This window comes from Abramis brama (genome assembly GCF_963993115.1).
Source record: "Abramis brama genome assembly, chromosome: 12".
Classification (NCBI taxonomy): Eukaryota; Metazoa; Chordata; class Actinopteri; order Cypriniformes; family Leuciscidae; genus Abramis; species Abramis brama.
Genome location: NC_139974.1, coordinates 39,489,929 through 39,507,860, shown reverse-complemented (window position 1 = coordinate 39,507,860; position 17,932 = coordinate 39,489,929). Strand labels below are relative to the sequence as shown.

The 17,932-nt window shown below is 39.6% G+C and overlaps 1 protein-coding gene across 1 annotated transcript in view; it reads right to left on the bottom strand.

Annotated features, from left to right (window-relative positions):
- med30 (mediator complex subunit 30) overlaps window positions 1–16,349 on the bottom strand; it is a 31,884-nt gene extending 15,535 nt beyond the window's left edge. Inside the window, exons 1-4 of the mRNA XM_084130580.1 lie at window positions 16,280–16,349; window positions 15,745–15,959; window positions 14,395–14,553; window positions 5,052–5,159 (exon numbers count right to left, since the gene is read on the bottom strand). Of these exons, the coding sequence (XP_083986706.1) occupies window positions 5,052–5,159; window positions 14,395–14,553; window positions 15,745–15,897 (420 nt within the window). The 5' untranslated portion in view covers window positions 15,898–15,959; window positions 16,280–16,349. The remainder of the gene's footprint in view (window positions 1–5,051; window positions 5,160–14,394; window positions 14,554–15,744; window positions 15,960–16,279) is intronic.
- Between the last annotated feature and the right edge of the window lie 1,583 nt (window positions 16,350–17,932).

Here is a 17,932-nt window from a genome sequence, read left to right as displayed (position 1 = left end):
TCCATTGTAGTCTTGCGTTTCTTCCGGGAACGAACAAGTCACAATATTCCTCATTTAAATAATTAATACGCAGAATAAAGGGGCGGGGCCTGGTTGAGTTAGTTAGTAGTGTGTTGAAACCAAGCAGCAACCTTCCGGTCTCTCTCTTGAATTCAACACAGAAGTGACTTAAACTGCAGTTCATCGACTGGCCACTAGAGGCTCCAAAAGAGAGTCAATCCCATAGAGCCCCATGTTAAAATGTCCAAATTTAGAAAGAAAAAAATATGTTTACAGCCTGGTACAAAAAGTGGTTTTGGTCTATATAACTAATTTTGCACTTCATGACGACTGTGAGGGGAGTGAATTTTTTTATAACTCATCCGTTTAAATTATATTAAGCCTTAAAGTTCTGCATAATTAAGGGCGTGGCCACTTGAGTGACAGGTGGATTGCCGCTGCTGTCACTACTAGCCGTTTGTCTGCTGTCTGTTAGCGTTATCCGCCCCTTTGCCAATTTTCTGTTATCCGTAAATGACACACGGTGACGTGTTACCAAGACTCCGCCCACTTTGGGCTTCAAAAATGCTCTTAAGAACCAAGAAACCATCACTGACACTACGTCCATATTTTTTTACAGTCTATGGTTGAAACTGGCAGTTATGGTAAGGGGCGGGACATTTCCCAAACACGCTCGAAGCGCTCGACCAATCACAACACACTGCTCCAGCCGACCAATCAGAGCACAGTGTGGTTTACAGAAGGAGGGGCTTCATAGAGACAGGAAGTAAACAGAGCGTTACTGACAGACTGGGAAGAGAGGAGCAGCAACAATGGAGAATATGAGGAAAATAATCAACATTCAAGCAGGAAAACCTGTTCTAGTAGAGCCTGAAAACAACATCAAGACTGTGTAAAAGGGACCTCTTTAATAATCACTCTAATTCTATGAAAATAGTCTAATTCTAATAGAAAATATCCTCACCACAACCATAACGATAACGACACAGAGGAACGACACGTTTGAATTACTTTCAGAGCCATTTTTTTGTTCCAGCTGATGAATGATAAAAACATCAGAGTTTAAAGAGCTTGAGCACTTAAAGTGGCAGACAACATAACTGCATTATGTGTTTATAATAAACAGAATATTGCCGTGTTTTGATGTGGATGCTAATATCCTAATAGTTCTTGCTGTGAACAGTCCTTTACACCAGGGAGATTTGAAAAACGAAGGAAAACAAAGCCAATATTGTTATGCTGCTAATGAAAGGTACAATAAAACTCTCCAGAACACATACAAGATGTGTGAAGACAGATCGGTCACGGTGATGAAGGCCGCTCGAGATTGCAAGACCATTATTCAGCCTGGACTCTGACAAACAGCAATTACCCCAATCGACAGATAACGAGAGCAGGGCGATCATTCAGTGACGGAACGTCCCATAAAGCAGCGGGACATTACCATACTCGCGCTATACATCTCTCCACAACTTCACCAACTTGTTGGAGCTCCAACAGTGATGAAGGATTCACTAAATCAAGCCTGAGCTCCATTGGCAAAGCAAACGACGGCACTCAATCAGCAAGACAATGGCATGACTCTATTAAAATGCGCAACCTAGCCTACAATGGGATGAGTCAGACAGCCGGTCTCCATTATGTTTCAACAAACTGACCTGAGTGCTAATTTTCAATCATCCATACATGGTCTCATTACTTTCATGCATGCGTCCATTTGTTCGTTCAAGCTGATGTCTATCTGCCTGTTCATCCATCAGTCCATTCATTACTGTACCGTTATTTCTCTGCATTCATGTGTCTATCTGTCCTTCCATCATCCTTTATACCTCATGTTTATATAAATCCTGTGCACATGCATAAAAATAATTCATCAATTTATCCATTGGTCCAGGCATTCCAAACTGATGATTAATTAAGACTTTGTATAATTAAAAAATATGTATTATTAAATATTTAATATATATAATAAAATAATAATATAATATAATTAATATTATCATTAATATAACACCTCAAACTCTCCACCTCCTACAGTAGCCACTCCCCAAACTCAGTAACCACGCCCCAAACTCTCCGCATGCTACAGTAGCCATGTCCCAAACTCTCCGCCTGCTACAAAAGCCACGCCCCAAACTCAGTAATCACGCCCCAAACTCTCCGTCTGCTATAGTAGCCACGCCCCAAACTCTCCGCCTGCTACAAAAGCCACGCCCCAAACTCTCCGCCTGCTACAGTAGCCACGCCCCAAACTCTCCGCCTGCTACAAAAGCCACGCCCCAAACTCTCCGCCTGCTACAGTAGCCACGCCCCAAACTCTCCGCCTGCTACGGAAGCCACTCCCCAAACTCTCCACCTCCTACAGTAGCCATGCCCCAAACTCAGTAACCACGCCCCAAACTCAGTAACCACGCCCCAAACTCTCCGCCTGCTACAGTAGCCACACCCCAAACTCTCCGTCTGCTACAGTAACCACGCCCCAAACTCTCCGCCTGCTACAGTAACCACGCCCCAAACTCTCCGTCTGCTACAGTAACCACGCCCCAAACTCTCCGTCTGCTACAGTAACCACGCCCCAAACTCTCCACCTGCTACGGAAGCCACTCCCCAAACTCTCCGCCTGCTACAGTAGCCATGCCCCAAACTCAGTAACCACGCCCCAAACTCTCCGCCTGCTACAGTAGCCATGCCCCAAACTCAGTAACCACACCCCAAACTCTCCATCTGCTACAGTAACCACGCCCCAAACTCTCCGTCTGCTACAGTAACCACGCCCCAAACTCTCCGCCTGCTACGGAAGCCACTCCCCAAACTCTCCGCCTGCTACAGTAGCCACACCCCAAACTCTCCGTCTGCTACAGTAACCACACCCCAAACTCTCCGCCTGCTACGGAAGCCACTCCCCAAACTCTCCGCCTGCTACAGTAACCACACCCCAAACTCTCCGCCTGCTACAAAAGCCACGCCCCAAACTCTCCGTCTGCTACAGAAGCCACGCCCCAAACTCTCCGTCTGCTACAGTAGCCACGCCCCAAACTCTCTGTCTGCTACAGAAGCCACTCCCCAAACTCTCCGTCTGCTACAAAAGCCACGCCCCAAACTCTCCGTCTGCTACAGAAGCCACTCCCCAAACTCTCCGTCTTCTACAGTAGCCACGCCCCAAACTCAGTAACCACGCCCCAAACTCTCTGTCTGCTACAAAAGCCACGCCCCAAACTCAGTAACCACTCCCCAAACTCTCCGTCTGCTACAAAAGCCACGCCCCAAACTCTCCGTCTGCTACAGAAGCCACTCCCCAAACTCTCCGTCTGCTACAAAAGCCACGCCCCAAACTCTCCGTCTACTACAGAAGCCACGCCCCAAACTCTCCGCCTGCTACAGTAGCCACGACCCAAACTCTCCGTCTGCTACAGAAGCCACTCCCCAAACTCTCCGTCTGCTACAGAAGCCACGCCCCAAACTCTCCGTCTTCTACAGTAGCCACGCCCCAAACTCAGTAACCACGCCCCAAACTCTCTGTCTGCTACAGAAGCCACTCCCCAAACTCTCTGTCTGCTTGGGTTAAGAGAATATATTAAAATAAATCAAAAATATTAAAAATAAAACACTTCCTAAAAAAAGCTGAATATTTTATCTGTTTACTTTCATGTCCTGTGACCATCAGAGAACTAAGAACATGTAAATGCTGCACAGGCAGATGCCGGAGAGCTGAAGCACATCTGCGCTCCACATTCTGACGCAACCTTGACCTCCCCTGAGTTTGTCAACCTTTATTCCCCCAACATGGTTTCCTCATCCAGTGTGTTATTTGCAGCTGGCTATTTGGCCGGCGAAAACCTCCAGGGCCCTCGTCGCATGAGCATTTCCGCGCCGACTGCCTTTCATGAGCACGCTGCAGTTTTTAATAAGGCCGACTCAATGGCAGAGAGGAGAGCAGAAAAAAACATTACCCTGTTAGGGCCAGATCATTTCGCTTTTACTGCAAAAAAAAGTCATAAAATCCTTGGCAGAGAGTCATCAGGTTGGTTTTCAAATACTATGGCTTCATTATTTTGCAGATATATCATTGCATACCATGTTAAAGGACACTGTAAACATGGATTCTGAATGAGATCTCTTCAGGAGATCACGTCTTGATGGAAATAAAGTTGGGATGTTATTTCCATCAAAAGGTGCATCAATTTTTGGTCAAGATCCTGTATTGACAATGCAAGAGTCCAGCACTCTGTAAAGTCTTCTCCAGCACAACCCAAAAACCTTCAATGAATTTAAGGTACAGATTCATGTGTAAAAATGATTTTTCATGCTCCTCCCAACCATTTTTTTTAAACATTTTGAGCCTGATAAATCTTGACATTGTCATCCTGGAATATATTCCAACATGGTTGTTTAAGAAATGAAAAGCTACACACTCCATCGATTAGGGTTAGAAGAACTGTTACAAACATGGGTTACACTTTATTTTACATTGTCCTTATTTCATATGTTATATGTACTTACCATAGTAATAACAGTAAATTATGCATAATTACATGCAACTAACCCTCAACCAAATCCTAACCCTATAGTAAGTACATTAGTAGTTGCTTAATATTACTCAGTACTTAAATATATAATTACACTGTAACAATGACACCTTAAAATAAAGGGTTACACTTTATTTTAAGGAGTCATTGTTACAGTGTAATTATATAATAAAGGGTTGCACTATATTTTAAGGTGTCATTGTTACAGTGTAATTATATATTTAAGTACTGAGTAATATTAAGCAACTACATGTACTTACTATAGGGTTAGGATTTGGTTCAGGGTTAGTTGCATGTAATTATGCATAATTTACTGTTATTACTATGGTAAGTACATGTAACATATGTAACAAGGACACTGTAAAATAAAGTGTTACCAAATAAAGTGTAAGCCACACATATAACATGATACAAACATAAAAATGACTGCAATAATGATCCAATCATAGACTCTTAAGCATTTGCATACATAAATCCAAACATCGACTTGGTTAAAAGCATCTGTCAAAAATGAGATTTTCTAACCTTATTAACTTCCAGTACTTCTCTCCTCTCCTCGCTGGATGCACGCGTTTGATTGGCCATTCGGTCGTCCAGTTTAGAGCTGTCATCCTCTACATAGGGGATAAGTTGCTAAAACAGAAAGACAGAATAAAATTAGCACATATCAGCCGCAGACAACATAAAATAAGCAAACCCATTTCATGCTCTAATAGTTCTACAAAAAAAGAATCAGGCAATGGTAAAAAAAAAAAAAAAAACATCTAGTAAATGTTATAAAATACACAGATATTTTTAAATTGCAGTTAATGGTGAAAGATGCTTTTTGGGTCGGGATAGTGTAGTTACATGAATCTACCAGCAGGGGCAAACCAGCTAAAAGACAGACCCCAAAATTGTATTTATGTTTCATGCTCAGCTGAAGAAGAATGAGGCACCTTTCGAATGTCACCGAAGTCTCACTATACGAGACTCAACTCTCAATCTGATGCCTTCATGAAGAAACATCTTGTATTAAAAATGAATGAAAAAGATATGATGGTATTTGTGTACTGAAACATGAATTTTGTTTCTGATTTTGAAAGCCTGGCTGTTATCCAAAGCTACATAAAAAATAATATGAAGGATAAAAACCACAGTTTGAATATCATTTCGTGTAAACATTTACTGTGGTGACCCACTGTCTAAACACGAGAGCTTAATAAGAGATGAGATTAAGGTTCAACAACCTGGCGACGCCACAGTAATGGATTGTTGCATAATTCAAAAGGCTTTCATCGCAGGAGAAATCAACACTTATGTTTTAAGTCTTATTGCATAACAGCCTCTGCTCTTTTGCCCAAATAAATCACTCGTCAGGCACTGCCCTTTTGGCTTTCAAATGAAAAGGTTTGAATGATTTAACTTCACAAATAGCCTGCGCCCCTCGACCGCACGGACAGGGTTGTTCGACTCGTTGTTGTCCTCGGTTCAGATGCTTCTGCTCTCTTATGCTTTCCTGCATCACTAAAGTGTCTCGTTCTTCTTGTCATGTTCCATCATCCTGTGACCTTGCCGAACAGACTCGCACGTCCCTGGTTTAACATCACAGTGACACCTGCTGGTGTTCTGCATGAGGAGAAGAAAACACCCTCACTTTAAACAAGTCAGGCAACGGGATTTACTACGGTTTGCAGAAGTCAATTTACTGGCATGTAAAATAAGCAAATGTCACATGACTAGTTGACAAGAAATACACTTAGGAAGTTGGCATGTCCTGCGATGTGGCATGTTATATGTAACCTTTTTAAACAGCATTTTGCTTTTTTATTTATTATGCATGCATCTCGTATTATAAGGCTTCATTATTTAATGCCGAAAACGCATAATTTTGCGGTTGATATGCTCATTAAACCTGCATTGGTCATCATGCATCTGTGTTTTCATAGTCAGTTGTAAATATTCTTTCATTCTACGAACATCCAAGAACTTCGAGGTCAAGAAATACTTCCTCAAGAAATATTTTGAATGGGAAATGACTGAGGCGGAAAAAAATCCTCCAAGATTTTTAATGTTATTTGTGTCACTGACTATTAATGAGTTGTGAGACAGTATATTATTACAATGAACAATAAGCTGGAGGTACAGTAAATGGCACATGACTAGTTGACAAGAAATACATTTAGGAATGTGGCATGAATGTTCTGCGGTGTGGCATGTTATATATATATTTAAAAACATTTTAAACAGCATTTTGCTTTTTTTTTATTATTATTACGCATGCATCCATCTCATATTATAAGGCTACTAGGCTACTTTTTAAAATAATTTGCCACAATACCATTTAAACAGAACTATTGAAGGCAAAAAGGTGACCTAAAATATACACTTCATCTTATATATTCATATACATTTGACCAAAAAGCTTCATAAAATATGTGCTTTAACTACGCATTACAAACTGAATATATTTTATATATTGAATATTGAACCATTCAAAAATTTGGGGTTGGTAATATTTTTTTAATGTTTTTAAAATAAGTCTCAAGGTTGCATTTATTGCAGTTATTAATACAAATATTCTCAAATATACTCAATTTAATGCACATATAAATTCTAGTTTAAAAAACTAACATTTGAATGGTAATGTCAATCTGCCCACTTCTATCTGAAACAGACGGCAGTGCACAGGTAACGGCTTAAACGATCTATAAATCTATAATTCTGAATCACTGAATCACTCATATTTCGTGGCTTTACAGAACAGACCTTACAGGCTTCAGGCCGTCACATGAAGGAAAGAAGGAAAAATCTGATCATATGAAATTCAAGGGAGGGAGAGAGAAAAGCCCCTGGCAGGTTTATCAAGCTAGGGAGTGAATGCAGAAAACCACGGGCGAGGGACTGGCCAAGCAGAGAGAGAGAGAGAGACAGAGAGAGAGAGAGAGAGAGAGAGAGAGACAGAGAGAGAGAGAGAGAGAGAGACAGAGAGAGAGAGAGAGAGAGAGAGAGAGTAAGCGAGAGAGAGAGAGAGAGAGAGAGAATTTGAATTTTAAATTACACTTTATTACAAAAGACAAAAACAGATTAACAAACAACCAATGGATTCAATAAAACATGATTATAAGAAGTGTGCAAAAACCACTTCTCCTTCAACAACAGAGCACACTGCTCCTTTGTCACACCATTTCATCTCAAACCAAGCAAGATCATTTACTGACTTGTAGAAATTAAAATCAATTAAAATTCTGGCTTTCACAAGAGCAAAAAACAAAACAACAACATTCTGTCCAACTGTCCGTTCAATCATATTTTTTCTGCTCATGTACATTGCTAATTTAGCTTGACCCACAATAAAATTCAGTAATTGACATCTATTACATTTCTTCCTTACATATTTAACACCTAAAATGAAACTTTCATTTGACAAGGTTTCATCCAAACAAACAAAAATACTCCTTAATACACTGAATAAAGGATTTAACCTGGAACACTCCAAAAAAGCATGAAAGACTGTTTCCCTCTTAAAACAAAAAGGACACTCAGAACTCACTTCAGGGTTTAACACAGAGATAAAGGCATTAACTGCAATTGCACCGTGGAGAATTCTCCACTGCATATCTCCAACTCTTTTTTCTAACGGTGGTTTATACAAGATTCTCCATTCGGGCTTAGCCTCCTCATCTAATTTTAAAAAAGAACGCCATGGCGTATCCACTTTGTTATTCAATAATTTTTTGTTAAAAAACAGAACACAAGCTTTGTACAAGTTTTTTCCATTAGTTGAAAGAAAATTTAAACACAATGATTCACCTGGTTTGAAAAAAATCCCCATACAATCATCTAATTTAGGTAATAAATTGCTAGAACAAATGGATGCATGCTAATTTGTCAATGAAGACACGCTGCAAAAGTGTTAAATAGCTGCCTGTCATTTCAGAGAGAGAGAGAGAGAGAGAGAGAGAGAGAGAGAGAGAGAGAGAGAGTAAGCGATAGAGAGAGAGAGACAGAGACAGAGAGAGAGAGAGACACAGAGAGAGAGAGAGAGAGAGAGAGAGAGAGAGAGAGTAAGAGAGAGAGAGACAGAGAGATAGAGAGACACACAGAGAGAGAGAGAGACAGAGAGATAGAGAGACACAGAGAGAGAGAGAGAGAGAGAGACAGAGAGAGAGAGATAGAGAGACACAGAGAGACACAGAGAGAGAGAGAGACAGAGAGAGAGAGATAGAGAGACACAGAGAGAGAGAGAGACAGAGAGACACAGAGATAGAGAGACACAGAGAGAGAGAGAGAGAGAGGCCTAAGCTCAAGGACTGATTTAATTAGCTCTGCGCTCTTTAGGTCTGAAGAGTTTCTGAAGAGAACAAGAGCAAAAACAATCTAAGTTCACACTTGGCAGGTTTGGTTGGATTAAAACGAACTCTAGTGTGATTGCTCTGTTCGTGCGCTTCGACTGAAACATGAACACAACACAGACCAAACACATCTAAACCAACCAAAAACAGGACATGATGTCACAAGATGTGACCCTAAAAATGACACAATGCTCAAGAATATCTGTGTCCCAAATCACCCCTATACCTTTAAATAGGGCACTTGAGTCATATGAAGTGGCGTCCGAAACCACAGTAGATGTTATCAAGTGTACTCATAATACCCATAATGCACCGCAATAACAAGTGTACAACCGATGTATGCTCAGAATACCCATAATGCACTTTGAGGTTGATCCATCCATCCATTTTCCAAACTGCTGGTCCAATTTGGCTATAGCGTATAAATTCCTTTAAGATAAATCTTTTCATTACTACTGGAGCTGCCAGTTTGCTAAGTTTAAAATGATTATTAAACGGCAGGCACAAACTATGCAAAAGCGGCACTCAGTGTCCGAATTCACTCCCTCGTCTTCATTCACTCCCTCAAGTGGACTATATTAGTGGAGTAATGTAGGGAATAGTGAATGAGGGTATAGCTCTGGTTTTTCTCATCAAAGTCACAATGTTTCCTATTTTACATTTCCGTACAGCATCAGAACCACGTCTCCTCGCAGCAGATCTGCACTTGTGTGTGTTAGAGGAACTCCTGCCACTGTTTTAACTCCTTTACACATTATATAAGCTCTTAAGGAATCTCAGCTGGTTAAAACACCATCATATGTAGTTACGCACACACAACCAGCGCATTTATCCCAGAACACAGCATATCCATATGATATGGGTTCGGTCTCTTTGTTAAAATGCAGATGTGAACGCTATAAGCGGACCAGGATTAAGGGCCCTTTCACACCTTCCTTGTTTGGTCCGGATTTTCCGACTTTTCAGTTTGATCCGAATCAGAATTACATGTGTGAACCCTCCCCGGGCCATGATCCGGATCAAACAGACGACATTTGATCCGACGAAAAGAGCTAGTCTCGGTCCGGATCAAACTGAACAACGGTTTGGTTCGTTTCTAGTGTGAACGCATTTTCTGTATGGTTCGGACTTTCAGACCATTTACAGGAAGTCCCGGATGTTCCCGCAGGATTGCTCGCTCTTCTCCTCCTTTCCTGCCGGCGACGATTAAGTGTTCGCACGACGGGGACGTTCATTTGGTGAATGTGAACTAGCCTCGAGTATAGTCGGTGCTGCAGGGAGTGATGCCGTAATAATAACAGTATAGTGGCAACGATATGCGCATGTTCATTCGTTCTTGAGGGGGGGGTTGGTCCGAACCAAGCGAACCGAATTACAAGTGTGAACACAACCGCATCAGATTCGAGATCGTTTCGAGGAATGACCTGCCAAACTCAACCTGAAGACGCATCTTTTTCAGCAACACTTGATCCATTAATACTAACACTTTCTTTTCTTTTCTCTTCTATTCTTTATCTATTGAAAAAAAAACATATACTGCGTTAGAATAAACTGGGAAAGGTCACAGCACTTGCATATTGTTGTCCTGTTGTTAGTTTAATTGCTTCTATTGCTCTCCTCATTTGGATAAAAGCGTCTGCTAAATGATTAACCACACTAACAGAGCAACTGCATTAGTAATCGCACCAATAATGCCAAGTGTGAACGTGCTCTTAAAGTCCCCCTGTGGTGAAAATCCAGCTTTTAATGTTGTTTATGTGTCTATGTGGTGTTTTTAATATGCTTTAAGACAAACCATGTGTAAATTCATAAGTCGACTCCATTGCTGAGTATTTCCTCCTTAAAACTGCAGTGAACCAAAGACAGTCTCAAAAACACGCTTTGAAATCGCTGGTGTTTCTGACGTCACAAACTACCTTGTAACCAATCAGATCAACGTGTGATCGTCAACCAGTGGATCTCTGAGCTGAGTGAGTGAGTGGAGGCGGGGCTCATTTGCATATTCATAGAACCGCACATACTAAATGAGGCAAGTTACATTCAAGCTATTTTAAGGCATGAAGAAAAAAAAAAGTCATTTTGGTGAGTTTTAAGGGATAAAATGATTGACCACAGGGGGACTTTAATGTATAATTTTCTTTTTTTCGATCTGGACCAAAAGAACCAAGAGAGCCGAACCGAACACACCCAGTCTCCACCTGTCGGCAGCAAGCGTAAGAAAGAAAGAGCCAGCTATAGTTAATATAACGCAGTCAACACATTACTCAAGGCCCAGACACTGAAAGATGGATGTGTTCTGCCAGCTAGTGATTCACCGAGGCTCACTCGGGTTGATTACTTTGAGGCGACTGGAAAAAGTGAGGTGGTAAATGAAATGACTTGGCTGTTTCTTTTTCGGTGTGCAGGAAATTCCACCGCTGGGAGCCGGTGATTGCCTGGGCTGGAAAATGCTGACATGAGGGACTTGGCCAGCTGTTCATTAGCGAGCGCCTCGGCTAATTAGCGAAGTGATGATGAGGTAATGCCTCTGACTCCATTAACTCACTTCCTGTTTGGAGAGAAAGCGCAACAGGAGCTAAAGATAACACCTGAACCAAACACACGAGACCAGGCCAAAATAAATATCCTGTGAGCACGAGCTCTTCTGCTAATGAGATGGAAGAACCTGAATTTCATGCCCTCCAGTTAAAGCTCCTGCAGATCTAATGACTTTATTCCAGCGCTCTCTCGATAAAAGAGAAGAGACTGCATGAAACGGACCAGCTGTGCATTCGATCTTTATTTGCTCTCATACGCACTCGAGTTGTAATTCCTGAGCGCCAAATTTACATTTACCACATCTCCATCCTCATGTCTAAATCACAGAGACACTTTATGTTTCACATAATTTACCTGTGATTCATTAAAATTTTATTTTATTTTTTTAGTATTTTGAATTGGCTTTTATTTTTATATTTTCATGTTAATTTTAGTTACATTTTTTGTAATTTCTTGCTTTTTTTAATATCTATTTTTATTTAAGTTTTAGTTATTATTTATTTCTAGTTGATCATTTTTGTGCTTCAACTTCAGCTTATTTCCAAGACAACATTTCAAATTTTTGTTTAGTTTAAAATTTTCTACTAATATTTATATTTTATCTTATTTTAATTAAAGAAATGTTTTTAATTATATATATATATATATAGATATATAGTGGGGGAAAGTGACGGCCAGAGGGGATATTTGTTTAAATGACTCTACAAGTTCAATTAAACCATCAAAATATGAGGAAAATATTTAATATTTTAAATATGAGGGAAGAACAAAACACTAAACTTGGTTAAAGTATTATCTGACTAAATTATCTAGCAAAAAGGCAAAGTACAGCTACAGGTTTTATTTTACCATGCAAAAAAAAATGCATAACTCACAGGGAAAAGCATAGATTGACTACAACATAATCAGTTATTAATATTTTGTTGGTTCTCTCTTGTTTTTGCATGTGTTCATAATTTCTTTGCATGGTTCATTGCGTTATTATCACAAATAAAACAATCGACTCCAAGCACTCCAATGCAATATGCTTACAAAACAATTTTTTGTTATAATATTTGAATGAAGGGTTTGAAATGTACATTTTCCTAGGCCAGGCATCACTATTGGCCACTACTATACATCTTTTCTTCCTGATATAAATGTTATTTTATATTCCAGATGTTTCTGTCATAGAAGTCATTAAACCAGCACTCGAGCAGATCAGAAAAACACGCTCTTGTAAAGCCAGACCTGACGTCAATGAGCGAACTGAGTCAGAGGGAATCTCAGTTGGACTCAATCAAGTTTGCATTGTGATTCAAGGATGTTTCCTCAACTAGAAATTGAAAGCTAGTGCTCAAAAGGTGCACGAATTAAAACGTTTGCAGGCACAAATAATGTTATGAATGGAAAGAATTACCTGGTGTACAAGATCAACTGAACCCACTCCTAAATATTCACTCTAACGCCACTTTATCAACCCCTCTATATTTATACTTATGAAAAATGTATTTAAAATGATGCACACTCACACATGAGACACTTCAATCATGTCAGTGGCCTATAAAAAGTGGTTTTATTCTATACAGGCCAGTGATTCTCAACATTTTCACAGCAGTCATGGCCTAATGGCTTTATAAACTATAATCACTGGCTTCCAGTAAGAGCCGTACACGAGTCTAGATCCAGCAGAAGAGTGACCTCTGACCCGACACATGACGTAGGATATAAGAGTACACATTTCTCTTTAAAAAATCTTATTTTAGACTTCGAATTCATGTCCGGTGTTTTGTTTTGCTCTGTCCTCTGTGCTTCCCTGTTCGTCAATACGTCATGCGTCGGGTCAGAGGTCACTCGCCATTACCAGAAGCCAGTGATTATAGTTTATGAAGTTATAAATATGGATATTTTTCTCTCGCTTCAGAATGCCTTTATTAACCCCTGAAGCCATATGGATTACTGTTATGATGGATGGATGTGCTTCTTTGTACCATTCACTTCCATTATAAAGCTGGGAAGAGCCAGGACATATTTTAATATAACTCCGATTGTGTTCGAACGAAGAAAGTCATATAGACCGAGGATGGCTTGAGGGTGAGTAAAGTATGGGATTTTTGGGTGAATTAACCCTTTAATGCTCATTTAAAATGGCATTAAATATAACAAAGATCAGTTCAAAGATAATTAAGCCTGAGTGATCTAAAGAGCAATCCAAGAGGAGATATATAAATGCTAAAGAGTAAGGGGCCTAGAATCGAACCCTGAGGGACACCAGAGCCAATCTCAATCTCAGAACCGAAACCACTCAAAAATAAACGTTACAAGCCAAGTGGACATTTTTTAATTGCATTTGATGTTCATTTGAGTTCCTGAATATCAGTTTAAATCCAAGGCCACTGCTGTATTTGGCACATGAACAAAAATGCTTAGTGCTCCTTTAAAATAGCATTAAAGATGCATTGTGTAATATTTAGGAGGATCTGTTGACAGAAATGCAATATCATAAACATAACTATGTTTTCAGTGGTGTATAACGACCTTACATAATGAACCGTAATGTTTTTATTACCTAAGAATGAGGCATTTCTATCTACACACACCACGGGTCTCTTTACATCGACATGTTTCTACGGTGGCCCTAAACGGACAAACGCGTTTCGTCACTATGTTTTTCTTCATGATAAGAAGCTAGCTAAAGTCAGCGAATAAAACACTGACACAATGATGAACAGGTGACAATAATATTCGCAATAACATCGTTTTGCTGAATAATTAAGTAAAACTAATTTCTTAATTTATCTTTGTGAAGAAACCTCATTGCTTAACTGGCTACTCTCTGCTGTCTCAGACGACGACATCACTTCCCCTCGGCCACCGTAACTTCTGTTGGGTGCAATTCACAAACTCACCACTAGATGCTGCTAAAAATGACACACTGCACCTTTAAATATAACAAAAATCAACAGAATGACTAAATGTAATGAAAACTGGAGAGTCTAGAGAGAGTGTAATCTCACCTCAGGAGGAATGGGCTCCAGACCAGCGCAGTTCTCATTGCATTTATCATAGACGAGACGGAGTTTGCGGAAAAGCACGGAGAGCATCCGCAGGTGCTCCTGCAGTTTCCCCAACCGGTCCTGATGAGTGTTGGGATGATAGCTGACTCCGTTGGGCAGCTGAGCGAGGAGACAGAGGGAGTCAGACATGTGGAGGACGGGATCAGTCTACGGCTGCACGATTAATCGCAACGAAACCGCACACGATTTGGCAAAGGCTGCGATTATTTAAGCGCAGTTTGTCAGTGCAGCGGCTGATCGGTGGTAAATGCTCCATCTGAACACCAGAGGGCGTCTCTATGGAAGCTTGTTTTTGCCACTGAATAATAAATAAATAATAATAATAATTGCGACTTTTTATCTCACAATTGCGAGATATGAAGTCAGAATTGTGAGAAATAAAGTCGCAATTGCGAAATATAAAGTCGCAATTCTGAGAAATAAAGTCGCAGTTGCGAGATATAAAGTCAGAAATGCATGATATAAAGTCGCAATTGCGTGTTATGAAGTCAGAATTGTGAGATATAAACTATTCTAAGGTAAAAAAAAAAAAGTCTGTCTTTTTTTTCCTTAGAATTGGACTTTATATCTCACAATTCTGAGAAAAGATGTCAGAATTGCGAGATATAAACTCGCAATTATGTGTTATAAAGTCAGAATTGCGTGATATAAAGTCGCAACTGCGAGAAAAAAAGTCAGAATTCTGACTTTATAAGACTTTATAATTTGCGCAATTGCAAATTATCTTTTAAAATGTTTTATTCTGTGGCGGAAACAAGCTTCCATACGTCTCACACACACACACACACACACACACCACATATCCCTCTGAACACCAGAGGGCGTCTCACAAACACAGAAGAACAATAACACAAATCATTCCAGGAAATCCCTATGGCTGTATCTGAATAAACAGAAGATTGAAACGCTTTGATTGATTAAACATGACTAATAAACACACGACTGCCTTATTCTGCGCAAGAAGCACATCATCTCACAGAAGGAGGAGCTCAACTGTCATTATGAAGAGAGTTTGGAGTAAAAGCATGTTATTAAATGTTGTCTTTTGTTGGACAAGAGGTTCATAAATGCTTCTCATGTTTGGAAAGATGTTTGGCGCGTGTTGCACGTTATAAGTGATTCAAACTCAGTGCTTTCAGAGTGAGCAGCGTTTACAGAGCCGAACATCAATGCATAACAAATATTCACAGCCTTTGTGATTTCAAACTCGATTTAAGTGCGATTTACATGGAAATTGCGATAAATCGTGCAGCCCTAGATCAGTCTTCATCTGTGGATGGACGAACTCACCTGCATGTTTCTCAGCAGCTGGAAGATCTCCATGGTTCGTAAGACGATGTCCTGCACCGTCTCCTGTCCGATCCGACATAGTGATGCTGTGTTCACATCCCGAGCCGCCTGAGCCTGTTGCCCGGGGAACGGGGCCAGAGGAGGGGTTGCCATGGCGACAGAGGGATGCAGGCACTGATGGATGGATGGCTATTCAGTGAGACTTAGTGGCATGTCTGTTATGAGAGAATATTGAGAATATAAGTTGAAAATTGCACCATACACTATGTATCACACTTTTAAGCATTGTGTAATAAAACCATAAGTGTAGATATAAAACAATAAACTACGAAAGCTAACTAAATCCCATATATATATTAATAATAGTAATAATAATAATGCACATATTATTTGGATGGAAACATTCTTCAGCTTTACATTGAGCTACTATCATCAAAACTTGAATGTCTAACGGAGCTGACATAACATATATGTGATGTAAACACAGAAAATGTCATTCGTCTGAACATATGCAACATTTGGAGCGTTTAAATACCTTTGTTAGTGTTGTTGACAAGACGTCATTTTTTTCCGTGCTGTGATCTCGTCTGTCAGTCAGCCATCGCGAGATTTCACGAGAAGTCACCGTGTGTCTCTTACATACGCAAAGCTGAAGGCGAGGCGCCATCTAGTGTTCAATCAAATTTGGTATACATTATGAAATTATTTATTTCGGAGATCATGCATGGCACATTCATAAATCCTGAAGATTGTCAGCTGCTCTGTACAGTCCTGCGATACGATATGGATTAAATGAACAAGAGAAATGGTTGCATGTATAATTCCAGTGCGCAAGTTGGATCTCAAATCATTGATTCATGACAAAAACAAAGACAGACATTCATCAATTGAAAAAGAAGCAGGAAGACCTTTTAACTTCAGACTCTGTGATCATTGACCATAGACCTGCTCTCTCTAATAATCCCATATTTCCTTTCAATATCAAAGAAGATGATTCCATATAGCCTAATTTAAAGTAATTTGTGGCTCTCAGAGACGCAGGTCTTGATCTCGTTCCTCTCAGAAGAGAATATGCACTTAAACTCAACAGTCTGCTGTTTACTCGTCTTATTCGGTGTGTGTGTGTGTGTGTGTGTGTGACTCCCGCTTCAAAAAGGCTTTTCTCTGTATATATTCTGATATTAGCTTGGCTTGATTTGCTGTCCTCGTCCAGTGGACTATAAAAGGATTAGGATTAGGAGCTGGAGGTACAAAGAGATTCAGTTTTCACTTAAAAGAGAATGAAAACTAGAGAGAGAGCGACAGCAATTCTCGTTTCCTTTGAATAAAACATCCAACAAGGGAATTAAGATGGATTGGTTAACATGAACTACAATGAAAAATACTTCTAAAGCATGCATTAATCTTAGTTAACGTTAATTTCAGCATTTACAAATACATCATTCAAATCAAAAGTTATATCTGATAATGGACCTGAGGCGCTCACGGTGCAAAAACATATGAATATCAAATTATTGATTTTTCCACATAAATGGCTGGTGGACAGACTGAATTACTATGTGCTTTTGCCAATATCTTACTTTATATGCGTACAGTACTCAATTGTTTTAGCTGGAAAAAGCAGGAATTCACCTTGAAATATCATTTTCACATTCCAGTTGCTGTAGAACAAATATTAGACTGACTTGTGTTGGGTGCAATTAATTGCTAAGTAATCTAATTACTTTTCCCTTGAAAAAGTAAAGTAAGGGATTACTCTTAATGTTTCTGTAACAGTTACTTCTGATGTAATTGCATTAAATATTGTACAGAATGATGGGAAAGAAGCCAATACTTATCAAACTGTTGAATGTTTTCTAGACAATGGTGGACTAGATGAGAGCGGGGCACAACCTAACACATTTTGACTTTCTCAATTTGTGTAAATTCACTTAGGCTTCAGATTATTCATTATTTCCCACACTAATTTCCCACATATACAATTATGTGGTTTTGTTTTATTAATACAGTGTATAGGTTTTTCTTGATTTACCCGGAAAGAATGGAAGTGAATAGTGACAACATGCCCCATAGGTGGAGCACAATATGACCATATGACAGATTAAAATGTTACAAACTAAAATATTTTGTCAATAAAATACAATTATTACCTTTTTCATGGCATTTTTTAATAATGAATAAAGTAATT